Genomic DNA, 26,632 nt, shown 5'->3' on the forward strand with positions numbered 1-26,632 from the left:
ACAGCAGTCTGTTACAATGCATTATATTTCAGTAGGTTTATTAAGGTCTTATCAAATCACAATTGAATGGATGATGAGTACAGAAAATGTTACACACAGTGCTAAGTAACAGTAAAGCATGTGAGTATAAAAACATACGGTCAATAGGAGCTGAAACACCTTCTCCAAAGGTTGAATTGGTGCGCTCGTATTTTTATTATTTATTTTAATCAATTCACCAAGTAGTGACCTTTTATTAAAGGGTTGATTAAACACTGCATATTCCTAAGCTACTAGTTCTAAGTACCTGGCATTAACATATTTTGCAACTTCTGTGATTCGAATATTCAAATAATCCACTAATAAAGTCCACAAGGTTTTCAAACAATAAGTTACTGACTTAAATTTTATTTTTGATTCTGTGGTGATGCTGGTTGCATACAAATGCAATGATTTAGTGCAGGTAGGTGGATTACCAGCATTGCAATTTGCTGTGATATTTTCAAAACCTTTTGTGAGCAGGTCCAGATACTGGAAGGGGTATTACAGACACTATGGACTAGGAACCTTTTCACAGATAAGCTGTAGTATGGGCCAATAATTGTGACTATTCCATGAGAGTAGCAGGTGTTTATTTGTCAAGTTACTTACACTGCAGTGCTAACAGGAGTTCTTAATCAGGAGGCAAGTTTTGTTTATTTCGTGACCACAGCATCTATTGTAAGGAGAAGACTGGATGATGGAGGCAGATTTGGAACAGCAGAGTTCCCTCCTGGATTTGGTTTTGCATTGCTCTTGGTTGGTAAAATTAAATATAATTAGCCAGGCTTTTAGCTATGAGGGGTCAAACAAAGTAATATGGTTGCGCACTTGATGTTTTGATACTTAGTCGCAGGTTTTGGTCTAGCTTGTGGGTGGTTGGTATATTAGTGTGTAGTTATATTGTTAGTTTACCTTGAAGTTTAGTGAGCGTGAAGGTTTGAGTCTTGTCTTTTTTTTCTTGGTTGGTATGTATCTTTAGCTTGCTGTTATAGTCTACTGCTTATGGATGATGGAGAGAATATTTTGCCAGAAAAGGTTACTTACCTGTAATCCTAGTTCTTTCTCATTGAAAGGCTCTTTGAATTCACAAACAGGAAGTTGTGCCTAGACAAATGATGTCAAATGCTGCTGACCAAACTAGTGATACCTGGAGGCAATTTTCACAATTGCTATCCTCAATTATTTGGAAATCAGGTGTCTTTAGGTCATACTTATGATTGAAAAGAGGTCCTACTTGGAGGTGTTTGATAAGAGTTTTGTAGAAGTTGTCTTTCCAGAGAAAGAGGAGACCAGTCTCAAGTTGTAGAAAATCATCAGGTCTAGGTTAGGGTTCTTAAGGAGGTGGGTAATGTCACCCAATTACTAAACAGATAGAAAAAATCTCCCCTGCAGCGAGGCATGCATTATTTTGAGACCTAGTGGTGCGATGGCCAAGGCATTGTTTTGACAAGGTTGCCGATACAGGAGCAAACACTGTCTGCTAGAAATGACCCCTAAGTTGAAGAAAGACATGAGACATAGGTTTGCCACATTGTGAGCAATCCTTGTCAAGCTGCACCTAGCAAATAGCTGTCTCAAAACCTAGAAAAAGGGCTTAGATATAGGATATTATTAGAGTGGTCTGTAAAAGATGAATGGCAGACAAAGGTCTTGAGAACAGATGATCAAGTGAATGAGAATCTGGTAGAGAGGACAGAAGGGAACTGTTAGATTCTGCAGATGGTAGACCGCCACAAGGGATGAACGGGAATGGCTTGATCACCGCATGGGTGGGTGGGATAATACAAAGGAAGCAGCTGGTAAAACAGAATAAACGCTGGCAGTTGTGAGGCACCCAAAATGCACAGTACCACACTGATTAAAAGAAGGAACATATATGATGTATTGTTGGAGGACTCCGGAGCTGTGCACCATGTATTTTTAAAGCTCCAATGATTTATAGAAGATCACTAAATGACTGTATTATTATGGTAATAGTAATAATCTCTCCTGCCAGTGGCAACTATAAATCTTTATGTTTTAGAGCATTTGTGCTTTAGTTCAAAATGAAAATGGTGTTTTAAATACCATTTAGAATGTATTTCAGAATTTCTAAAAGTTGTGGAACGGTGATGTTGTCTTTTCCAAACCTTTACCAGTTTTGCTTGTCCTTTGGGGGATCTAAAGGTGTGTCATATGAAGTGGAAGTGTGTGGTGGTCATTTCAAACTAAGGCTATGGGTTTTTCTATGTTTATTAGGATTAAGAGCGAGAAAGTCCGGTTGAGGGTGTTTCCTTTTTATGTGTTGAAATCTGTTGTTGTTTTGGGAGAGGTGCTGTAAGTTTCGTATCAGTTTGAGTTTTGAAACAAGTGGATTTTTCTGGATAGCTGTTATGCATGACAATGTGAGATCTCTAGTGTTGAAGAATTCAGACTTTAGCCTTTGCTATAGAAGTACTGACCCAACGTCCTCAATGCTGCGTACCTGTGGAAACCCCAACATTCATTGCATTGTGCAGCTTTACCTGCCTAGCGGAGTGCTGAAGTCTTGTATACTGTGAGCTCTTTCCTTCACATACAGCTGACTAGAATGGCCCAAGAGAGCCCAGACTGCAAGATGTATTAGAAATCAAAAAAGTGGTTTGAGTCTTACACCTCCACTGAGAGTCATTGTGGTAAAACTCTGATCTTTGCAGTTTATATGTTGGCCAAAAACAGTTGTATGGGAGAGTAGAGCAGTTGAATTTCTGTCTGGCATCTCTGATGCTTATGTCAGATTCATTCAACGACTGGGGCCCCATTCCTCCTCATGGTAGGTGCAGTGAAGGGTCTGTAGACCTTCTCATGCACTCATTTCAGTGGGTTTGGAGATTGTTTTATAGAATGATCCCACATATGCCTGACAAGACACCGCAATCAAGACCCTGCCCATAAAGCTGGTTACTTTGATTTCATGCTGTCATCATGTGTAAAATAGATACTAAAAATTATTCTGCAAGTCCCATATAAGCACTTAAGAGAGAAAACTCATGAGATATAGCACTAAGAATACGAGTAACATTTCCTTCTTCATGATCTCTTACCAAGCAATTTTTCTTTGGGTGGGTATGATTTTGGTAAACCACACATTCACATAGGCTGTGTCTGTCTAGCCAAATCTGTTCCATATCAGGCTTCAGATGTGTTTGCAACTTTGATACCTCTCATTCCTTAATGTCTAACTCATGTGCTTCTGTTGCAACTGTTGAATTATTGTTCCTCGCTTTACAGCAGTAAATCTCTATGTATTCCTCAGCTTTGAGTTCTGTTTGTTTGAGCTTTACTTTCTATGGCAGAGAAGTCCATTAGGAACTATGCATGCTAATTCACTCATCTGACTACCTCCTCCTCCTCACCACAGCTCTGGATTCTTGAATGAGTACATAAATCCCAGATGAGTGCTCTTACTCCTCAAACACTTCCTGCTTGCAACCACAAACATTCTTTATGCCATGTGGTTACATTTTGTTAAAACAACTTTGTTGGGTCTTTAGTGAACTGGTATGTTATAGAATGCTCTTTGAGAAATGAGGGTATGCTGGATGGACAGTCTGACCTCTGAACAGTGATCGGAACTACATGCATCTCCGTGCAAGGAAATGGCTCTCTTTGCATGATCACAGCCAAACGTTTGGACTGATGCTGCTGGTTTCTCAGCTCTAAAAGTGAACCGAGTCCTGCCAGCCAGGTGCCAGTTCTCTGACCCTTAAACATGCATGTCTAATAGGTTTCCCCACAATTGCCATAAGTTAACTTACTTATAAGTCCTGGGTCCTGTAATTTAAGTGTCTTTCATGGACTGCAGCACTTATTGTGCCACCACGAGGGTGACAAAGGAAAGCATGGCTCACTGTCTTCTGCAGTTGCAGACTGACGGAGCTATATATATTTTTTTAACTGCTAATTTGCCTTTGCCATTTAAACTGATAGTAAAGCCCACACTTTCCTTTTTAATATTTGTAAGTCACTCCTACAGAACCCCAAAGGCAGAGTGCATTATATTAAAAAGAAGGACATGTTAATACACAAGATTACATGACAGTCTCATTGTACTTGGCTACACAAGCATTATATTACTTGTTTGCTTAATTAATATACTTTTTTTTAAAAGGTTGACGTGCTTTATGAACTTTATATGTTCTAACAGTAAAAAATTGCATTGTCTTTTTTTACTGTAGCAAGGCTGGTAGCCCCAGTCACCAGTATGGGGACTCACATCTCAGTAGGACTAACTTCCAAGTGGGACCACTAAACATAGTGCTTCAGTGTAACAAAATAATTGTTGTATTAAATCCGACTAGTTGCTCAAGTCAAATTTAATGTAACTATTTTACAAATGGAAACTTTAGAAAATTGCCACTTTGTTTCCCAAAGTTTCCAGGAGCCATTTATGGTTGCACACAAGCTGCTATCTTCAAGACAGCCTGCTGCCCTCCTGAGGAGATATGAGAATGTCTCTCTGGATGGGGAACAAAGGACCTGCTAAGGGAAGAGGTGTGACCTCCTCCTGGTAGGATGACCAGTGTGAGTGTGAGCCCAAAAGGTGAGCTTCAAAGGGGAAGCCACCTTTTGAAGGGCAAATAGTTTTTTTTTTGTTTTTTTTTGCAGACAGGCTGGCAGGTTGCACAGAGATGATGGAGAAGATGTTGCCAAACCATTTTTTTTAAGGGGACTGTATCCCCCAGTCAGTCACTCCTTTAAGGTGGGCTCGACATACCGAGAGAAGGGCTCTGCCATGTTGGGAGTGGGCAGAATAGTGCATTCTGGGCTTGCTAGCTGCAACCGTTCACAGAAGGTCATCTTCAGGTGGAAGAATACCCGGTAGCCCATTGTTAGTTTGTCACCATATCCTCCTAGGCTTTTAGTGGATGTAAAAGCGGCACCCAGACCTGAGATCTCATCTGTACTGGCGCACAGAAAAACGTCCCTACTGCTCCCTGGACCCAGAAAAGAGAGGCTGCACCAAGGACTGGGCTGCACCTGCAGCCCTGTTGACTAGCAAAGACTGTGCCTGTGGTGCCCAACTCGTGGAAAAGATGCCCCATGAGTGCAAGACATAGAAGGTGACTCCAAGAGTCAGTTGGCCAACTCCCTGTTACAGCCATGGGGCCATAAAAGATGAGAGGTCTGCACCCTTGTGAGCCTAGCACCAAGAATCCTGAAACTGGATGACGAGTGCAGTCTGGGGGACAGTGTCTTTACCCTCAAAAGTTGCACTCAGGTCTGTTGGACCCGGGAAATTCATCACACTGCTGTTTGGTCACCCCGCAAGGAAACAGTTGCCAACCAAAAGAAACTGTTGGTTTTGCTGTAACTGGAGACCACTAGATCAGTGACAACTGGCTTGTTTTCGACCCCTGCAGCATCCAGCATCCTTTGCGTCAGGACCACTCCATTGATTTCAATCTCTTTTCATACGTAGGATTCAGAAATGACCCGGAGACCGCTAAGATCAACAGATAACTGTCCCCCTGAACCTGACTGGTCACTGTGAATGGCTCCTCATCGAAGTTGGCACCCTCGAGAGTGCCCATAAAGCTGTTTCCAACTTGCTTGTTCTGATTAAGAGAAATATTGCTCCAGTGACGGAAGTGTGGAAGGGTGACGTATGGCAGCAATGTCTCTTTGACAACAACGTAAGAATAGGGGACACTGCGTTATTGACCAGATTCCACAAAGGGATACTCGTGCTTATGATGCCCATTGATAGTACTGAAGGGTGATCAGTACTTCTTCTGTGACAGAACTGTGGGAAGGGGTAAGAGGAGTACAGCTTGTGTCACAGGTCTGTGATTAGTGTGAGTAGAAGGAGAAAGGAATCTTTAGATGATGACCTGTGGGACTGCTGCTTCTTTGACAGAATGTACAAAGAGTGAGTGTGGCATACGTGACAAAACTCTGGAAAGGATGACCAAGATAAGCACCACTTGTGTCGCTGAACTGCGGGGAGGGTTACTAATAGGAGCACTGCTAGTATCTAAGGACTCTGGGGAGGGTGACTAGGAAGCGCACATATTGTGATGAAGACCTCTGTGAAGAGTGACCAGGAGGAGCAGCAGTACTCATGTCACAGGACTGTAAGAAGGGTTACCATGCGGAGCAGCACTATGACCGGCCTCTGAGGAGGTGGACCTATGGAGCCAGCTGTCCCTTGGACAGTTCTGTAAGTATGTGGAGCACTGCTACTGTGACAGTACATGAGGAATACTGTGTAATTTTTTTAAAGAGGATACATATGTCTTTGAATGTTGTTTCTATCACTTCTTTAATTTGTCTCTCCTTTGCTTTTGTACAGCCCAGATGGTTATATATTTGAGAAAGAAGCAATCCTGGAATATATTTTGCATCAGAAGAAGGAAATTGCTCGTCAGATGAAGGTACTGCATACTACGTTTAATGGGTGATTAATAATATGCAGGTCCAGAAACACACTCTCACTCACAGTACAGATACCCTGCTGGGTAGCGCTAGTGAGGATTTACATGATACGTCCCGACCTGCCTCATGATTTTTAATGAAGTAGGTCACAAGTTGCCAATCACTGATTTGAGGCCATCACAGGGATGGTGGTGCTCCGGGGTCAGCAGACCATCATGTCTGATGTTTTTTAAATAAAGCGAACTTTTTTCTCTTTTTTTCTCTTCTTTTTTTTTTTTTTTTTTTTTTTTTTTTAACAGTCCATTTTCCTTAAAGAAAACAGAGCTATGTTTCAAAAGAGAAGATTACTTTTTTCCTGTTTGTTTGTGTGTTTACAGTGGTCCCATTGACCCTTATCTCCAGCTCAACAAACCTTTTTTCAATGCTTATAAAGGGGAAGTGGTCCCGAGGTGGGACCGATTTCCTTTTGCAAATTAGTAGCTACCCCCTTTGAGGTGTCAGTAGCTTTTCAGTGATTTTGCAACTGAATTTTGGTCACAGGACATTGATACACTGCATTCTGCTTTATTTGTAAGGGATGCCTACAACACAACTGTTCCAAATAACAAATCATTAGCCATTTCTAGAAAAATTTAGTAATTCAGAAACACTTTTGAGTCACTGAATGTGTTTAGTACATAGGTAAAAGGGTTTTAGCATTTGACAAACCCTATGATTGTGCGATTCGGAAGGTTTACAAATGCTAAAACCCTTTGTACATGAATTCCTAGGTGTTCTTTCACCATGGAAGAGCCTATGACAAAAAGTGACTATCGATTCCCGTTTCACTTCAGGCATATGAAAAGCAGAAGAACAAAAAAAAAGCAGAAGTGCAGGAGTTGCAGAAAGCAGCAAAAGAATCTAAAGTTAAAGTATTTCTGGAAAAGGAAACCTCCATCATCAGCAAACCCCTCAACCCTTTCATGGGTGAGTAAAATTCAGTGTGTGGAAGTTGAGCTATGGTTTTATGGATAGAAGATGGAAATGTGACCTTCATGAGATGGAGATATTTGTGGAGAAAGAGAATGAAAAATTAGGGAGAGTTGAGAAATGTACACTGCAAGAGATGTTTGTGATTGAAGGGCTTGTCATGACTATTACTTTCCACTTTTGAAGCTATTAGATAGAACCTGCTCACAAACAATCAAGGATCTTCCACAGTTAGCCATTTTCTAGATGTTTTCTGACGCCAGACAGGCATGTTCACCCCCTTGCCCTCTTCATTCAGTTTTTAAACAAATAATTTTTCTTACTAGTAACCTGAGCTTCCTATTTCTGGTAAGTAGCATAGAAAGTAAGGCCGGCTTAGAGTTTGGTGTCTGGGTTAGCTGGTGGAGGAGAATCATTTGCTTTCCATTGAGGGGAGTTTTTTTTTCTTCTTTTTTTCTTAAGTAAGTCCAGGCCAGGTTTTTCCGTAACTGGGTAGGTGGCCTTCATTTTAACAGATCCCAAGTGGCACAATGTTTCCTTCTCCTGTAATTACATAGTTATCTTCTTTAATTCTTGTTTTCTGAGCTCAGACCCATATCTGTCTTGGACACTTTTTTTTATTAATGTAGCTGTGTTTTTTTTCTGTAAATAAATGATTGAAGGAGTTACCTATCCCTCCCCCATATTCTGAGGTCCACTTTTCGGCATGCACAACTTCTAGAGTATATCATTAGCTGGACCTCAAACAGTAGCTCAGACAGAGCCCCAAAAATAAACTGTTCAAATATTTCAGGTGAGTAGATTGTCAGATTTTCTGAGATGATGCAAGAAAATTGGCACCATATTGGACCTCAATTAACAAACTGCATTATATAGTTTGTGGAGCAGTACTACAATAGTACTACTATTACAAAATACAAGTCACAAACCTACAGGTGGAAATCTCCACCTCCACTTCTCCTGTCGTGTAAGTTTACTACTTAGTTGTACATGTGGGAGGGGCCAGGATGAGTAGTTAAAAAATAGGAAATACTTAATACTAAATGGTAAGTGGTTAGGCAGAACTAAGAAGGTGTTACCACTAACTCAGTTTAGAGTACACCCCTGACATATTATTACAGATTGACTCCTGCATTATGGGGATACCGCTATCATATGTTGAGTCCTGAAGGGTGAATTTTTGCAGTGGGTTTCTAAGCTATGACTCATAGGACATTTGAAGGCCACTAGACCAGACATCTTCAAAACTTTGCAATACATTTTTCAGGTGAATCCTTGTTTGAGAGCCTTAGCTTTTACATTAATACTAGTGCTATGCTTCCCCACTGTCTGGGAACAGTGTGGGAATGTTGACATTGCTTTTACTATGTATTTTTTAGTGTAGGAGCCTAGGTTACTATTTTCAAGTATTTGGAGGTCTTTGCTAACTGTGATGGTGTTTTGGAGATTTACAGGAGGAACCCAGCCCAGCACGAGTAACCAGCCCAGTCGCGAAGATCGGGATAAAGAGCTGCCCAGCTTCTGGATCCCCTCACTCACTCCAGAGGCCAAGGCAGCCATCCTGAAGAAACCCGTAAGTTGTTCATGGTTAATCTGATGATTGTACAAGCCTACCCATAGTGCAGCCTTTTGGAGTGTATTCTCTAAGACAACTGTAAGGAGGGTGCTATCCATAGAAGAATGTTCTCGTTGGACTGGCGGTGGTTGTTAATATAGATAGATACACCAAGCCCTCTAGAAGGATGCTTGTTATAGGAGACTGCTCTATGAGGCTTATTGCAGTTCGAGGCTGTGCACTACAACGAGGTGGCCTTCAGGGCCTTCTCTTTATAAGGGATTGCCCCAAGGCTGAGACAATACTTTAGACTGATAACTGAAGTAGTCTGCTTGTTTCACAGGCTGGCTTATTAGGCCTGTGTGATGCTGCTCTATGAATCTTGCCAGAGGGCATTTCCTACAAGAGAGACTACAGTGAGGCCTGTAGTAGACTGCTCTAGTGAGTAGACTGCCTTCTACTAATACAGATACAGATTGGAACGTCCTATATGTCCTGCTGTGGCTGCTCCCTTAGCGGTATATTACTCATGCATATAAAAAGCTAATTATTATAGTAGTTTCCGATTAGGCATATAACAAAACTACTCTCTAGAGGACTACTTTCTAAACCATATTAGAAGATGGCCCCTCTAGAGGCTGTCCCCTAACGAAGCTGATTATGGAGGCTGTTAAAGCTGCTGACTGTGACTGCTCTGATACCTGTAGGAAGCTGGTCTCTATAGGAGACCGCCTTGTGGGATGTATTGGATGCAGCTTTCGGTATCACACTGCAGCTCAAAAGTTGTAAGATGCTGATTTGTGTAGGGAAGCTGCACCTTTGACCGGATGGATGCTCTGGATTAAACAGCGTGTCCATTGACAACTCTTGTGTGGCTGCTTGCTATGTGGAAATGGGCCTGAATCTTGTTGGAGTCAAATTTCTACAGACTCTAGCATGTAGGAGACTACTCCTTCTAGCATCTGTGCCCTGAGATTGGCAAGAGACTATTCCCTAACAGGTGCTGCACCCAAGACCTACATGAGACTCTAGGATATTTGAACTCGAGCAGTGTAGATGTTATTGCAAGATAGACTTGAGTCTTTATTTTGTTGGTTCTTATAGAAAACAAGGCACTGGTGCTCCTTTCAGGTCGCGTTTTACCGATTAGTATAGATAGCTGATTCCTGTAAAGGCTGTAGATGCTGTTTTTTTGTCTTGTACAAAGAAGCTTCCCATGGTTCTGCGTGGAGGTCATTGTGGGGGTGTGTGAGCTCAATACTGGAGCAACCATGACAGAGGAAAATTACCTGTGTGTGGCTCTGCCATTGCAGTAGGACCTATCTGTGACAACGTCTTATTTCGCGTTTTCTAAGAGTATTACTGAAGTTCCAATGATTGATAAGGCATAGTTACTTACTTAACCTTTGTGGACATTTTCATTAAATTGATACGAAATCCACTTGCCTCAAAGTAGGAAACAAATCGCTCATTTAAAGTAAGTACTGGTTCGATGGCATATGTTGCTGCAGATACACATGTTTGGCACAGTCCGCTGCCTGGTGTTGGGCTCGGAGTATTACAAGTTGTTTTTCTTCGAAGAAGTCTTTTTGGTCACGGGACCGAAGGACTCCTCCCTCTTTGGCTCCATTGCGCATGGGCGTCGACTCCATCTTAGATTGTTTTTTTCCGCTGTCGGGTTCGGACGTATTCCTTTTCGCTCCGTGTTTCGGTTCGGAAAGTTAGTCAGAATCTCGGAAGAAAGCGTCGGTATTGTTCCGTTCGGTATCGGGATAGTTAGGTACATCGACACCGATCATCGGAAGACTTTGGGGCAGTTTCGATCCCCCATCGGGGCCTGGTCGGCCCGACCGCGTGCGACATCGAAGCCGATGGAACGGACCCCGTTTCGTTTCTGCCCAAAATGTCACAGTAAGTATCCTTATACAGATCAGCACTTGGTCTGTAACTTGTGCTTGTCCCCCGAGCACAAGGAGGATACCTGTGAAGCCTGTCGAGCCTTCCGGTCCAGAAAAACACTCCGGGACCGAAGAGCCAGGCGTCACCAAATGGCGTCCACGTCGACAAAACAACGTTTCGACGACGAAGAGGAAACATTCTCGGTTCCGGAATCAGAATCCGGAGACTCCGACGTCGAACAACAGCAACAAACTGTGAGTAAGACGTCGAAAAGTAAATCCATCGACAAACCGAAAGCCCAGGGGACGCCACTGCCAACAGGCCATGGCTTGACCCATAAATCAGGCGACCCGTCGAAGGGGCCGAAAAAGGGCACGCCCATAGCGAAGACACCCGACTCCGGTCGAGGGACCGCCATGGAGCAACCTCGGAGCTGAGAAAGCGGCTCCGAGAGACAGAAACAAGATACCGGCACCGAAAAACATCGGCACCGAGAATCCTTGCCGAAAGGAACAAAAATTCTGTCGGTGCCGAAACCGAAAAAAGATTCTCTCTCGGCGCCGAAAAATTCCACACCTTCATCCTACTCAGAGGAACAAGGACTAAGTGGCCAAATGCACAAATTTGGACAAGAGCTCCAAAGTGTAGAATCGGACTACACACAAAAGAGACTGTGCATCCAGCAAGATACAGGGAAGATATCAACCCTTCCCCCAATCATGAGGAAAAGAAGGATCGGACTTCCAAAGGATGACACACAACCACAAGCCAAAGTGGTTAAAAAAGTCACGCCTCCGCCCTCTCCTCCACAGGCATCGCCAGCACAAACACCGCCACAAATGCACTCACCAGCGCAAACTACCATAAGTCATGATGATCAGGATCAAGACGCTTGGGACCTGTATGACACCCCAGTGCCGGACAATGATCCCGAGTCATACCCCACAAAGCCGTCACCGCCAGAGGACAGTACCTCATACTCGCAACTGGTGGCTAGGGCTGCAGACTTCCACAATGTCCAACTGCATTCCGATCCTATAGAGGATGATTTCTTATTTAACACCCTCTCGGCTACACATAGCCAATATCAATGTCTCCCAATGCTACCAGGGATGTTACGGCACGCAAAACAAATTTTTGAGGAGCCCGTAAAATCAAGAGCCATCACCCCAAGGGTGGATAAGAAATACAAACCACCACCCACAGACCCAGTGTTTATTACTTCGCAGTTACCACCCGACTCTGTGGTAGTAGGGGCAGCTCGCAAAAGAGCAAATTCACATACATCTGGCGACGCCCCACCTCCGGACAAAGAAAGCCGAAAATTTGACGCGGCAGGGAAAAGAGTGGCGTCACAGGCAGCCAACCAGTGGCGCATCGCAAATTCACAAGCGCTGCTGGCCAGATATGACCGCGCACACTGGGACGAGATGCAACTTCTCGTAGACCATCTTCCCCAGGAATACCAAAAAAGGGCGCAGCAAATAGTGGAAGAGGGACAAACGATCTCAAACAATCAAATCCGCTCTTCACTAGACGCAGCCGATACTGCAGCAAGAACAGTCAACACTGCTGTCACCATAAGGAGACACGCTTGGCTACGCACTTCAGGCTTCAAACCTGAAATCCAGCAGGCTGTCCTTAATATGCCCTTCAACGAGAAACAACTGTTTGGCTCGGAAGTGGATACAGCCATTGAAAAACTTAAAAAGGACACAGACACGGCCAAAGCCATGGGCGCACTCTACTCCCCGCAGAGCAGAGGCTCTTTCAGGAAAACTCCATTTAGAGGGGGGTTTCGTGGCCAACCCACAGACACCACCAGCCAACAATCAAGAACCACACCATATCAGGGTTCCTTCCAAAGGGGAGGTTTCAGGGGATATCGGGGGGGTCAATTCCCAAGGAGTAGGGGAAGATTCCAAACTCCAAAAACACCTCCACCTAAACAGTGACTTTCACGTCACGCAACCCCTTCACTCAACACCAGTGGGGGGAAGACTAAGCCAATTCTACCAATCTTGGCAACAGATTACAACAGACAATTGGGTATTAGCAATAATCCACCATGGCTATTGCATAGAATTCCACAACTTCCCACCAAACATCCCCCCCAAAACACGCAAAATGTCACAACATCATTTAGAACTTTTAGGACTAGAAGTTCAAGCACTACTGCAAAAGGATGCAATAGAATTAGTACCAGTACAACAAAAAAACACAGGAGTTTACTCCCTGTACTTTCTAATTCCAAAAAGAGACGAAACATTGAGACCAATATTAGATCTCAGGACACTAAATACCTAGATCATATCGGACCATTTTCACATGGTCACACTACAAGACATCATTCCACTGCTCAAACAGCAAGATTACATGACCACATTAGACCTAAAGGATGCGTACTTTCATATACCAATACACCCTTCTCACAGAAAGTACCTACGGTTCGTATTCAAAGGAATACATTACCAATTCAAGGTGTTGCCATTCGGAATAACAACTGCACCAAGAGTGTTCACAAAATGTCTAGCAGTAGTAGCAGCACACATCAGGAGACAACAGATACATGTGTTCCCTTACCTAGACGACTGGCTAATCAAAACCAACACAGTAAAAAAATGCGCAAGCGACACCACCTTTGTCATACAAACCCTTCACAAACTGGGGTTTTCCATCAACTACACAAAATCACACCTAGAACCGTGTCAAACACAACAATATCTAGGAGCAACCATCAACACATCAAAAGGAATTGCCACTCCAAGTCCACAAAGAGTGCAGGCATTCCACAAGCTAATAAGTGCTATGTTTCCAAACCAAAAGATACAAGCAAAATTTGCGCTAAAACTTCTAGGCATGATGTCATCATGCATAGCCATTGTCCCAAACGCAAGACTACACATGCGACCCTTACAACAGTGTCTAGCATCACAATGGTCACAGGCACAGGGTCAACTTCAAAATCTGGTGTTGGTAGACCGCCAAACATACCTCTCGCTTCTATGGTGGAACAGCAAAAATTTAAACAAAGGGCGGACATTTCAGGACCCAGTGCCTCAATACGTTATAACAACAGATGCTTCCAAGACAGGGTGGGGAGCACACCTCAATCACCACAGCATTCAAGGACAATGGGATATACACGAAACAAAATTTCATATCAATTACCTAGAACTGCTGGCAGTATTTCTAGCGTTAAAAGCCTTCCAACCCATAATAACACACAAATACATTCTTGTCAAAACAGACAACATGACAACAATGTATTATCTAAACAAACAAGGAGGAACACACTCAACACAATTGTGCCTCCTAACACAAAAAATTTGGCAGTGGGCGATTCACAACAACATTCGCCTAATAGCACAATTTATTCCAGGAATACAAAACCAACTAGCAGACAACCTTTCGCGAGACCACCAACAAGTCCACGAATGGGAAATTCACCCCCAAGTTCTGAACAAGTACTTTCAAATTTGGGGAACACCCCAGATAGATTTGTTTGCAACAAGAGAAAACTCAAAATGCCAAAACTTCGCATCCAGGTACCCACACCGCGAATCACAAGGCAATGCTCTATGGATGAATTGGTCAGGGATATTTGCGTACGCTTTTCCCCCTCTCCCTCTCCTTCCATATCTAGTAAACAAGTTAAGTCAAAACCAACTCAAACTCATACTGATAGCACCCACATGGGCAAGACAACCTTGGTATACAACTCTACTAGACCTTTCACTAGTAACGCATGTCAAACTACCCAACAGGCCAGATCTGTTAACACAACACAAACAACAGATCAGACATCCAAACCCAGCATCATTGAATCTGGCAATTTGGCTCCTGAAATCCTAGAATTCGGACACTTGGACCTCACACCAGAATGCATGGAGGTCATAAAACAAGCTAGAAAACCTTCCACTAGACACTGCTATGCATCTAAGTGGAAAAGATTTGTTTACTACTGCCATGCCAATCAAATACAACCAGTACATGCCTCTACTAAAGACATAGTAGGATACTTACTACATTTGCAAAAAGCAAATCTCGCTTTTTCATCTATAAAAATACACCTCGCAGCTATATCTGCTTACCTACAAACTACTCATTCATCGTCTCTATTTAGAATACCAGTTATTAAAGCATTCATGGAAGGGCTAAAAAGAATTATACCACCAAGAACACCACCAGTTCCTTCATGGAATCTTAACATCGTCTTAACAAGACTCATGGGTCCCCCTTTCGAACCCATGCATTCCTGTGAAATGCAATATCTAACCTGGAAGGTCGCATTTCTCATTGCAATCACATCCCTCAGAAGAGTAAGTGAAATACAGGCATTTACCATACAAGAACCATTTATTCAAATACACACCAATAAAATAGTTCTAAGAACAAATCCAAAATTTCTGCCAAAAGTAATCTCACCATTCCATTTAAATCAAACAGTAGAATTGCCAGTGTTCTTCCCACAACCAAATTCTGTGGCTGAAAGGGCACTACATACATTAGACATCAAAAGAGCACTAATGTATTACATTGACAGAACAAAGCTAATCAGGAAAACAAAACAACTGTTCATAGCTTTTCAAAAACCACACATAGGAAATCCAATCTCTAAACAAGGCATTGCTAGATGGATAGTCAGATGCATCCAAACATGCTATCTTAAAGCCAAAAGAAAATTGCCTATTACACCAAAGGCACACTCAACCAGAAAGAAAGGTGCTACAATGGCCTTTCTAGGAAACATTCCTATGAGCGAAATATGTAAGGCTGCTACCTGGTCTACGCCTCATACGTTTACTAAACACTACTGTGTAGACGTACTAAATGCACAACAAGCTACAGTGGGCCAAGCTGTACTAAGAACATTATTCCAAACTACTTCAACTCCTACAGGCTAAACCACCGCTTTTAGGGGAGGTAACTGCTTTATAGTCTATGCCAAACATGTGTATCTGCAGCAACATATGCCATCGAACTGAAAATGTCACTTACCCAGTGTACATCTGTTCGTGGCATTAGTCGCTGCAGATTCACATGTACCCTCCCACCTCCCCGGGAAGCCTGTAGCCGTTTAGAAGTAGATCATAAACCTTAAACATCTGAACATTTGTAAATAATTATTAGAAACTCTTATCATACATACATATTCACTCCATTGCATGGGCACTATTTATACCAAACAACTCCATCCTCACCCTCTGCGGGGAAAACAATCTAAGATGGAGTCGACGCCCATGCGCAATGGAGCCAAAGAGGGAGGAGTCCTTCGGTCCCGTGACCAAAAAGACTTCTTCGAAGAAAAACAACTTGTAATACTCTGAGCCCAACACCAGGCAGCGGACTGTGCCAAACATGTGAATCTGCAGCGACTAATGCCACGAACAGATGTACACTGGGTAAGTGACATTTTCATTAGGTTACTTTCTCTAGCCAAATAATGTACCTGGGATAACTGGCACTGTACTATATCCTGGGACTCTCAAGCATTTTCTCCCTACAGTAACTGACATCTTTCCCTACCTTTAGGTTTATTTTCCTGTTTGTTTCCTGGCCATTTCATTTTTTAATGTTCACAATTGGCTAATTCAAAAATGAAACACCTGATATTTAAGTTAAGCTAGTATTCCCTCATTTATGTAATCCTAGATAATTCATTTAGGCATCAATAGGCAGCATTTATGATATTAATGAAGATCCATGAACTTTGATTACAAGCAAATTTGGTTTTCCTTTTGTGGGATCGATCACATATGATCATGCACAAGAAAATGCCTTAGGGAAATAGCTAATTCTTACTCTGGCATCTTCCCATATGCAGTTTTCTCAAGGTTAAGACGTGGCCTGTGTTCATGCTATTGTTGCCCAAAACATCTCTGTCTGGATCCTGAGCCCAAAAGATTTAATGACTAACAATTATCGCAGAATACTAATCCAATGCATTAAAACCCAATTCAGGTGTTGTTCCGTTTCTGCAGGACTGTGTGTGCATGACCTCCAATGGAAAACTCTGTCCAGTTCATCTTCTCAGATGTTTTGGTGCAACTTCATTTCATGCGAGTTGTTAGTAGAGTTCCCAAAAATTAACCTTATGCATTTTCAGTGAGGCATGAATGAAATCACCCATGCAAAATCTTTCCTAACAGACTTTTTAAAATAAATTTTTGTTTGTTAGCATTGGCTAGTGCTTTCTTGTCGTCATCTTTTTTGTGCTTGGAAGAAATCACTCTTTCACCTTTGAAAATCCTCCTCCTCTCCAGATGTCTATAGGTGACAGCCCAGGATTATCTCTGGTTCAATGAAGATACCATCTCACCTTTCCTCTTACTTGCTGGTGACACCATAATCCTCCTTACCGAAAACATGGGAGGCTTTCCCTTCATCACAGAGTTTCCTATTTCTCTCGCTACACATTTGGTGTTTTATAATTTTCAGTCATCAATCTTAATCTGTTAATCCATTCCTGTAGGATAAAACTGTCTACTGCCCCATGAGCGGCAAACCATTGAAGATGAAGGATCTAATCCCTGTAAAGTTCACACCTGTGGATGAGACATTGGACAGAGTTGGTCTAATAAATAGGCAGGACCGCTACATCTGCGCTGTGACCCGTGACATGCTCGGTAACTCTGTTCCCTGTGCTGTACTTCGACCATCGTAAGTAGAAGTGGTTAAATCCACCTTTGCTGCCATATTGTTATTTTGGGAACCTATCTATCTGCATAGGAAGAAAAACTACTTAGTATTTCGAGGTGATGAGCATTTTAAGCAGAAATCTATCACTGAATTATTGTAGATACCACGAGATTAGCATGGTACCATGGGGGAAAATCAGTGGGGTAGAAATAGATCTAAATGTCCATGAAGTGGGGAACTAAAATGTTGGAACCAAAATACACTGTTGAAGATGAATTTATTCTTTGTCTATTCTTGGCATCTGGCAAACAGGTTGGCGAGAGAGGAAACAACACTTGAGCACATGTGTACAGTGTGTTACATTTACACATCTGTGCACTACACAGGGACGAGTGGTGGTACCAGCTTGTTAGTCATGGATTATCAGTTAGCAACAGCTGGCTGGTCTGCAGGCCAGCTTGAAGTTTGTTCAAAAAGGATTACTGTCTTATTGTCAGGAATCAAGTTCCATAGAGAACCATCATGGGCTGAAATGTCTGTAACCTTCCATTCATGTAAGACAACGACACCCAACTCCTACGCAGACGACACCCAACTCTTCCTCTCCCTCATCCGCAACCCCACCACCGCCAAAACCAACCTACACGCTGCACTCCTCAACACCACCAACTGTATGACAACAAACCACCTCGAGCTTCAACAAAACCGAAATCATAATCATCATCATCTTCAGCCCCAACAAAACCATATGGGACGCCTCCTGGTGGTCCACTGCCCTAGGCCCACACCCACCCCCGCAAACCACGCATGTAACCTCGGCATCATCCTCGGCATCATCCTGGACCCCTCCCTCTCCATGACACAGCAAATCAATGCAGTAACCTCCTCCTGCTTCCACACACTCCGCACACTGAAAAAATCCTTCAAATGGATTCCCTCAGAGACCAGGAAGACAGTCACCCATGCACTCATCAGCAGCAGGCTAGACTACGGTAACGCCCTCTACGCCGGCACCACAATCAAACTCAAATGCAAACTCCAGAGAATCCAGAACACAGCCGCACGCCTCGTCCTGGACCTCCCCCGCCACAAACAAATCTCACCACACCTCAAATCCCTTCACTGGCTCCCCGTAGCCAAGAGAATCACTTTCAAGATCCTCATCCACGCACACAAATCCCTCCACAACACCGGCCCAACCTACCTCAACGAAAGAGTGAACTTCCAAACTCCCACCGCAACCTCCGATCTGCCGACCTCGCACTAGCTACAGTCCCCCGCATCCAACAAACCACCACAGGTGGCAGAGCCTTCTCATACCTTGCCCCCAAAACCTGGAACTCCCTCCCCACCTACCTCCGCAAAACCAAAGACCTTCTGCTCTTCAGAAAAAACCTCAAGACATGGTTGGGTTGTTCGAACAGTGATTTCTCCCTCCCCCCCCCCCCCCACCAATCCCCCCCACAGCGCCTTGAGACCCTCATGGGTGAGTAGCGCGCTCTATAAATTTTTTGATTGATTCATTCATTCATTCATGAACGACAAAATGGAACAGGAATCAGTAAGCAGTTCTTAGAGGATTAAAGCACTCTACTTGTTTGAGATAATTTTATGTTCGATGGCATCTGTCGCTGGAGATACACATGTTGTGCATAGCCCGCCATCTGGTGTTGGGTCGGAGTGTTACAAGTTGTTTTTCTTCGAAGAAGTCTTTTGAGTCACGGGACCGAGTGACTCCTCCTCTTCGTCTCCATTGCGCATGGGCGTCGACTCCATCTTCGATTGTTTTTTTTCCGCCATTGGGTTCGGACGTGTTCCTGTCGCTCCGAGTTTCGGAACGGAAAGTTAGCTATCTATCGGAAGATTACGTCGGTATTGTTGCGTTCGGGATCGGCTTAGATTGAATCGACACCGCATCGAAGATTGAAGAGCTCCGGTGCCCTTCGGGGTAGCTTTCGATTCCCCCGTCGGGGCCTGGTCGGCCCGACCGCGTGTACAACAACGCTGATGGAACGGACCCCGTTCCGTTTCTGTCCCAAATGCCACAACAAATAACCGTATACAGACCAACATTTGGTCTGTAACCTGTCGCCTGAGCACAGTGAAGAGACTTGCGAGGCCTGTCGTGCGTTCCGGTCCCGAAAGACACTTCGTGACCGTCGAGCCAGAAGACTTCAGATGGCGTCCACGCCGACAGCGCACCGAGAGTTCGAGGAACAAGAGGAAGAAGAAACCTTCTCGATCCACAAATCGGACTCCGAGGAATTCGACTATCCAAGAACTGTGAGTAAGACGTCGAAGAAACAAAAGAAAAGTGACAAGGCCCAGGGGACGCCACTGCCATCAGGCCATGGCTCGACCCATAAATTCGGTGACCGACCATCGGCACCGAAAAAGGCCGACACAGTGCCGAGATCGTCCGACTCCGGTCGAGACACCGGCACGCAGCCTTCTCGGGACCGAGAAAGTGCTGCTGAAAAGGATCGACGCCGAGATAGCGGTGCCGAAACGGCTCGACGCCGAGACAGCAGCACCGAGGAAGATCGACGCCGAGAGGTTTCGACTCTAAAAAAGAAGAAGGTCACCTCGGAGCCGAAAAAGCATACAGACAGGGTTTCGGTGCCGAAACCACCCGCAACCGACCCAGTTACCGGTTCCTATTCAGAGGAGCAGTCCTTGTCCTCTCAGATGTGAAAGCATAGATTTGAGGAAGAGTTGCAATCCACCGAAGTGGACCATACGCAGAAACGTATTTTCATACAGGAAGGAACAGGGAAAATAAGCACCCTTCCCCCTATTAGGAGAAAAAGGAGACTGGAGTTTGACAGACCAAGCACCACAAACAAAAATGGTGAAAAAGGTAACTCCGCCACCCTCTCCCCCACCTGTAACTAACGTTTCGCCAGCACAAACTCCATCACATTCCCCGGCTCACACCACCGTGAGCCAAGGTGACCAGGACCAAGACGCTTGGGACTTATACGACGCCCCAGTGTCGGACAACAGTCCAGAGGCGTATCCCACAAAGCCCTCACCACCAGAAGACGGCACAGCTTATTCACAAGTGGTGGCTAGAGCGGCAGAGTTCCACAACGTAAACCTCCACTCAGAACCAGTCGAGGATGACTTCTTATTCAACACCCTCTCATCCACCCACAGCTCCTACCAAAGCCTGCCTATGCTCCCAGGAATGCTTCGGCACGCAAAGGAAATCTTCAAGGAGCCGGTCAAAAGTAGGGCAATCACACCAAGGGTTGAAAAGAAATACAAAGCGCCTCCCACAGACCCTGTTTTCATCACCACACAGCTGCCACCAGATTCTGTCGTAGTAGGAGCAGCTCGCAAGAGAGCCAACTCCCACACATCTGGGGATGCACCACCCCCAGATAAGGAGAGCCGCAAGTTCGATGCAGCCGGAAAGAGAGTCGCAGTACAAGCTGCAAACCAGTGGCGCATCGCTAACTCTCAAGCACTACTTGCGCGCTATGACAGAGCCCATTGGGACGAGATGCAACACCTCATTGAGCATCTACCCAAAGAGCTACAAAAGAGGGCGAAACAGGTGGTTGAGGAAGGACAGAACATATCTAATAATCAGATACGCTCCTCTATGGATGCAGCGGACACAGCTGCAAGAACAATTAACACGTCTGTGACTATCAGAAGGCACGCATGGCTACGAACGTCTGGTTTTAAACCAGAGATACAGCAGGCAGTGCTCAATATGCCCTTCAATGAGAAACAACTGTTCGGACCAGAGGTGGACACGGCAATTGAGAAACTGAAAAAGGACACTGACACTGCTAAAGCCATGGGCGCACTCTACTCCCCGCAGAGCAGAGGCACTTACAGCACCTTCCGCAAGACAACCTTTAGAGGGGGGTTTCGGGGTCAGGCCACACAAGCCAGCACCTCACAGGCAACACCGTCCAGCTACCAGGGACAGTACAGGGGAGGTTTTCGGGGCCAATATAGAGGGGGACAATTCCCTAGGAATAGGGGAAAATTTCAAAGCCCCAAAACCCCTACAACCAAGCAGTGACTCACATGTCACTCATCCCCTCCACACAACACCAGTGGGGGGAAGAATAGGTCATTACTACCAAGCATGGAAAGAAATAACTACAGACACTTGGGTCTTAGCAATTATCCAACATGGTTATTGCATAGAATTTCTACAAATCCCTCCAAACATACCACCAAAAGCACAGAATTTATCGAAACAACATTCCGACCTTCTAGAAATAGAAGTCCAAGCATTATTGCAAAAGAATGCAATCGAACTAGTACCAAAGTCACAAATAAACACAGGAGTTTATTCACTCTACTTCTTAATACCAAAAAAGGACAAAACACTGAGACCAATCCTAGACCTCCGAATACTAAACACCTACATCAAATCAGATCACTTTCACATGGTCACGCTACAGGAAGTGTTACCATTGCTAAAACTACAGGACTACATGACAACCTTAGACCTCAAAGACGCGTATTTCCATATACCAATACATCAGTCGCACAGGAAATGCCTAAGGTTTGTATTCAAAGGAATACATTACCAATTCAAAGTATTGCCGTTTGGTTTAACAACCGCACCAAGAGTCTTTACAAAATGTCTAGCAGTAGTGGCTGCACACATCAGAAGGCAGCAAATACACGTATTCCCGTATCTAGACAACTGGCTAATCAAGACCAACTCACTGACAAGGTGCTCACACCACACAAATCAGGTCATACAAAACCTCTACAAACTTGGTTTCACGTCAACTTTGCAAAATCACACATTCTGCCTTGCAAGGTACAACAATACCTAGGAACCATAATAGACACAACAAAAGGACTAGCCACTCCAAGTCCACAAAGAATTCAAAATTTCAACAATATCATACGACGCATGTACCCAACACAAAAAGTATAAGCAAAAATGATATTACAACTCCTAGGCATGATGTCCTCATGCATAGCCATTGTCCCGAACGCAAGACTGCACATGAGGCCCTTACAACAGTGCCTAGCATCACAATGGTCACAAGCACAGGGTCACCTTTTAGATCTGGTGTTGATAGACCGCCAAACATATCTCTCGCTTCTATGGTGGAACAGTATACATTTAAACAAAGGACGGCCTTTCCAAGACCCAGTGCCACATTACGTAATAACAACAGATGCTTCCATGACGGGTGGGGAGCACACCTCGATCAACACAGCATACAAGGACAATGGAACATTCATCAAACAAAACTGCATATAAATCACCTAGAACTGCTAGCAGTTTTTCAAGCACTAAAGGCTTTCCAACCAGTCATAACTCACAAATACATTCTTGTCAAAAATGACAACAATGTATTATCTAAACAAACAGGGGGGGACACACTCAGCGCAGTTGAACCTTCTAGCACAGAAGATATGGCGATGGGCAATTCACAACCACATTCGCCTAATAGCACAGTTTATTCCAGGGATCCAGAATCAACTTGCAGACAATCTCTCTCGAGATCACCAACAGGTCCACGAATGGGAAATTCACCCCCAAATTCTAAACACTTACTTCAGACTTTGGGGAACGCCTCAAATAGACTTGTTTGCAACAAAAGAGAACGCAAAATGCCAAAACTTTGCATCCAGATACCCACACAGGCAGTCCCAGGGCAATGCCCTATGGATGAACTGGTCAGGGATATTTGCATACGCTTTTCCCCCTCTCCCTCTCCTTCCTTATCCAGTAAACAAATTGAGTCAAAACAAACTCAAACTCATATTGATAGCACCAACTTGGGCAAGGCAACCCTGGTACACAACACTGCTAGACCTATCAGTAGTACCCCACATCAAATTGCCCAACAGGCCAGATCTGTTAACACAACACAACCAACAGATCAGGCATCCAGATCCAGCATCGCTGAATCTACCAATCTGGCTCCTGAAATCCTAGAATTCGGACACTTAGAACTTACCCAAGAATGTATGGAAGTCATAAAGCAAGCCAGAAGGCCATCCACTAGGCACTGCTATGCAAGCAAATGGAAGAGGTTTGTTTGCTACTGCCATCATAATCAGATCCAACCATTACACGCATCTCCAAAGGATGTAGTGGGTTACTTGCTACACTTACAAAAATCTAACCTAGCTTTCTCTTCCATTAAAATACACCTTGCGGCAATATCTGCATACCTGCAGGTTACCTATTCAACTTCACTATATAGGATACCAGTCATTAAAGCATTTATGGAAGGCCTTAAAAGAATTATACCACCAAGGGCACCACCCGTTCCTTCATGGAACCTCAATGTTGTCCTAACAAGACTCATGGGTCCACCTTTCGAACCCATGCACTCTTGCGAAATACAGTTCCTAACCTGGAAAGTTGCATTTCTCATCGCCATCACATCTCTACGAAGAGTAAGCGAAATTCAAGCGTTTACAATACAAGAACCTTTTATCCAACTACACAAAAATAAGGTAGTCCTAAGGACTAATCCTAAATTTTTACCAAAGGTTATTTCACCGTTCCACCTAAATCAAACGGTAGAACTACCAGTGTTCTTCCCACAGCCAGATTCCGTAGCTGAGAGGGCACTACATACATTAGATGTCAAAAGAGCATTAATGTACTACATTGACAGAACAAAAAACATCAGGAAAACTAAACAACTATTTATTGCATTCCAAAAACCTCATGCAGGAAACCCAATATCAAAACAAGGTATAGCCAGATGGATAGTTAAGTGCATCCAAATCTGCTACCTTAAAGCAAAACGACAGCTGCCCATTACACCAAGGGCACACTCAACCAGAAAGAAAGGTGCTACCATGGCCTTTCTAGGAAATATTCCAATGAACAAAATATGTAAGGCAGCCACATGGTCTACGCCTCACACGTTCACCAAGCACTACTGTATAGACGTGCTATCCGCACAACAAGCCACAGTAGGTCAAGCCGTGTTAAGAACCTTATTTCAAACTACTTCCACTCCTACAGGCTGAGCCACCGCTTTTGGGGAGATAACTGCTTACTAGTCTATGCACAACATGTGTATCTCCAGCGACAGATGCCATCGAACTGAAAATGTCACTTACCCAGTGTACATCTGTTCGTGGCATCAGTCGCTGAAGATTCACATGTGCCCACCCGCCTCCCCGGGAGCCTGTAGCAGTTCGGAAGTTAGCTTAAGCTTTGTACATTTGTAAATATATTATTTAAACCTTTAATAGGTACACACTTAGTCACTCCATTGCATGGGCACTGTTACTACAACACAACTCCTACCTCACCCTCTGCGGGGAAAACAATCGAAGATGGAGTCGACGCCCATGCGCAATGGAGACGAAGAGGAGGAGTCACTCGGTCCCGTGACTCGAAAGACTTCTTCGAAGAAAAACAACTTGTAACACTCCGACCCAACACCAGATGGCGGGCTATGCACAACATGTGAATCTTCAGCGACTGATGCCACGAACAGATGTACACTGGGTAAGTGACATTTTCATTACTAAACTTGGGGATCCCTCCATAAATACTATGATGTAGGATGAATAAACTTATGACTGGATCCTGTGCTCAACTCTTAGCTAATGTGATTATTATTTTTTTTCTTTTTTTTTTTCTTGCCCGTTACATACATGATCAAATTCCTCTATGCCTTAAGTAGCCGACCCCGTCTTTCTGAGTATCCCGCAGCATAGGCAGTAGCCCTTTCACTATTGCCACATGTCTCAAATCAGCGTAGTTAACCTATAATTTACTTGAGCGCCAATCTGCACCAGTGATAATGTAGGAAGATGCAGGGTGTTTTTTTTTTTTTTTTTTTTTTTTGCAGTGAAGAAATGGTTAGGAAGACTCCATGTAACACCTTGCTGATGTGAAGATGCATACTATAGTTTGTGTCAATGATTGCTGCTAGGTTATTCACCCTACCTACTGGTAGCACATGACAGATTATCCAGTGATGTTTCAAGTTAATATTTATTGCCTGATAGTTTAAAAAAAAAAACTCTCAGACTGTAAACCCCATTACTGATTTCACATATTCATTAAGTGAGCAGAGAACGGTTCTTAAGACCTCTTTTGACTGTTCCTCCTGCACAGTTGAACTCTAGAATTATTGTCCTTCTGCCTATTGCTAGTCTTTATAGCATATTGTTTAGCGCTGTTGTGGATTTTCATAGTTCAGCCGAATAAAGATCAGCCTTCTGTTAGTCGTCCTCTTCTTATATCCTGTGATGATCTTGAGGCTAGCATGCACATCTTTTAAAACTACCTCCATCATCTTTGGTCCATTTCTCTGCATTTCTTGTTCTCTTTTCTCTCGCTTCCATGTTATCCATCCTCTGCTTGTTTCCGTTTTCCAGCTAAACTAGAATGCTCCTTCTCAGCAATTCTCATAATAAGGTTCCTCTCCTGATTAGTGTTCAAATAGCACTTTTGATAGGTGGACTCTGCTACTACACTTAGGCATTGGTTAACAGCATACACTATTTAAATACTTTGCTCTTTGATAAATGTAATATATTGTGAATCATCCTGTAATGCCTGCAAACTTGGTTGCCTTTTCCTATTTCTATTCTGCATTGATGATTTACATTTTTGCTTCTGCATACTGACAGTTGTCCTCTTAAAGCACTGATGCGTGTAGGCCAAAATGAGCTGTGTGTACAATCCTCAGTCTTCATCCTCAGATACCTCACCTATAGGTTGCTTGTACACTCTGTGCCACGTGAAAGTGCCCCACTTTAAGTTTTTTTTAAGCCGATCATTGGAAAACGCACTTGTGCTCAACTCCTCATTTGATTTTATTGCCTCATCTCTAGTGCTGTCAGTCACTGTGCAGTAATTCTTACTATTGTGTATTTAAATCAATTTTTTTCTTTGGTTCTGATATTGGAGTTTGTGTTGCTTTCCTAGAGGTGCGGTTGTGACTTTAGAATGTGTGGAGAAGCTCATTAAGAAGGACATGCAGGATCCTATCAATGGAGAGAGTCTCAGTGAGAAAGACATCATAGTCATCCAGAGGGTAAGTCTACAAGTGGTCCAGCTCTACAGCCTAGCTATGAGAAAGGACTCCCCAAAGTGCACACCGGGTACACCTCATGTCAAGTGCAACTATTTCGTAAGAATAACCTAACACGTCTGCTAGTCCCCATTTTGTGTTT

The 26,632-nt window shown here is 43.7% G+C and overlaps 1 protein-coding gene across 4 annotated transcripts in view; it reads left to right on the plus strand.

Moving 5' to 3' along the window:
• NOSIP (nitric oxide synthase interacting protein) overlaps positions 1 to 26,632 on the plus strand; it is a 106,428-nt gene that overhangs the window by 70,575 nt on the left and 9,221 nt on the right. For all 4 annotated transcript variants that reach the window (XM_069200977.1, XM_069200975.1, XM_069200976.1 and 1 more), the window contains exons 4-8: positions 6,335 to 6,416; positions 7,251 to 7,383; positions 8,841 to 8,959; positions 17,316 to 17,503; positions 26,385 to 26,493. In XM_069200977.1, coding sequence (XP_069057078.1) covers positions 6,335 to 6,416; positions 7,251 to 7,383; positions 8,841 to 8,959; positions 17,316 to 17,503; positions 26,385 to 26,493 — 631 coding nt within the window. The remainder of the gene's footprint in view (positions 1 to 6,334; positions 6,417 to 7,250; positions 7,384 to 8,840; positions 8,960 to 17,315; positions 17,504 to 26,384; positions 26,494 to 26,632) is intronic.

The sequence above is a fragment of the Pleurodeles waltl genome, chromosome 7 (assembly GCF_031143425.1).
Source record: "Pleurodeles waltl isolate 20211129_DDA chromosome 7, aPleWal1.hap1.20221129, whole genome shotgun sequence".
Classification (NCBI taxonomy): Eukaryota; Metazoa; Chordata; class Amphibia; order Caudata; family Salamandridae; genus Pleurodeles; species Pleurodeles waltl.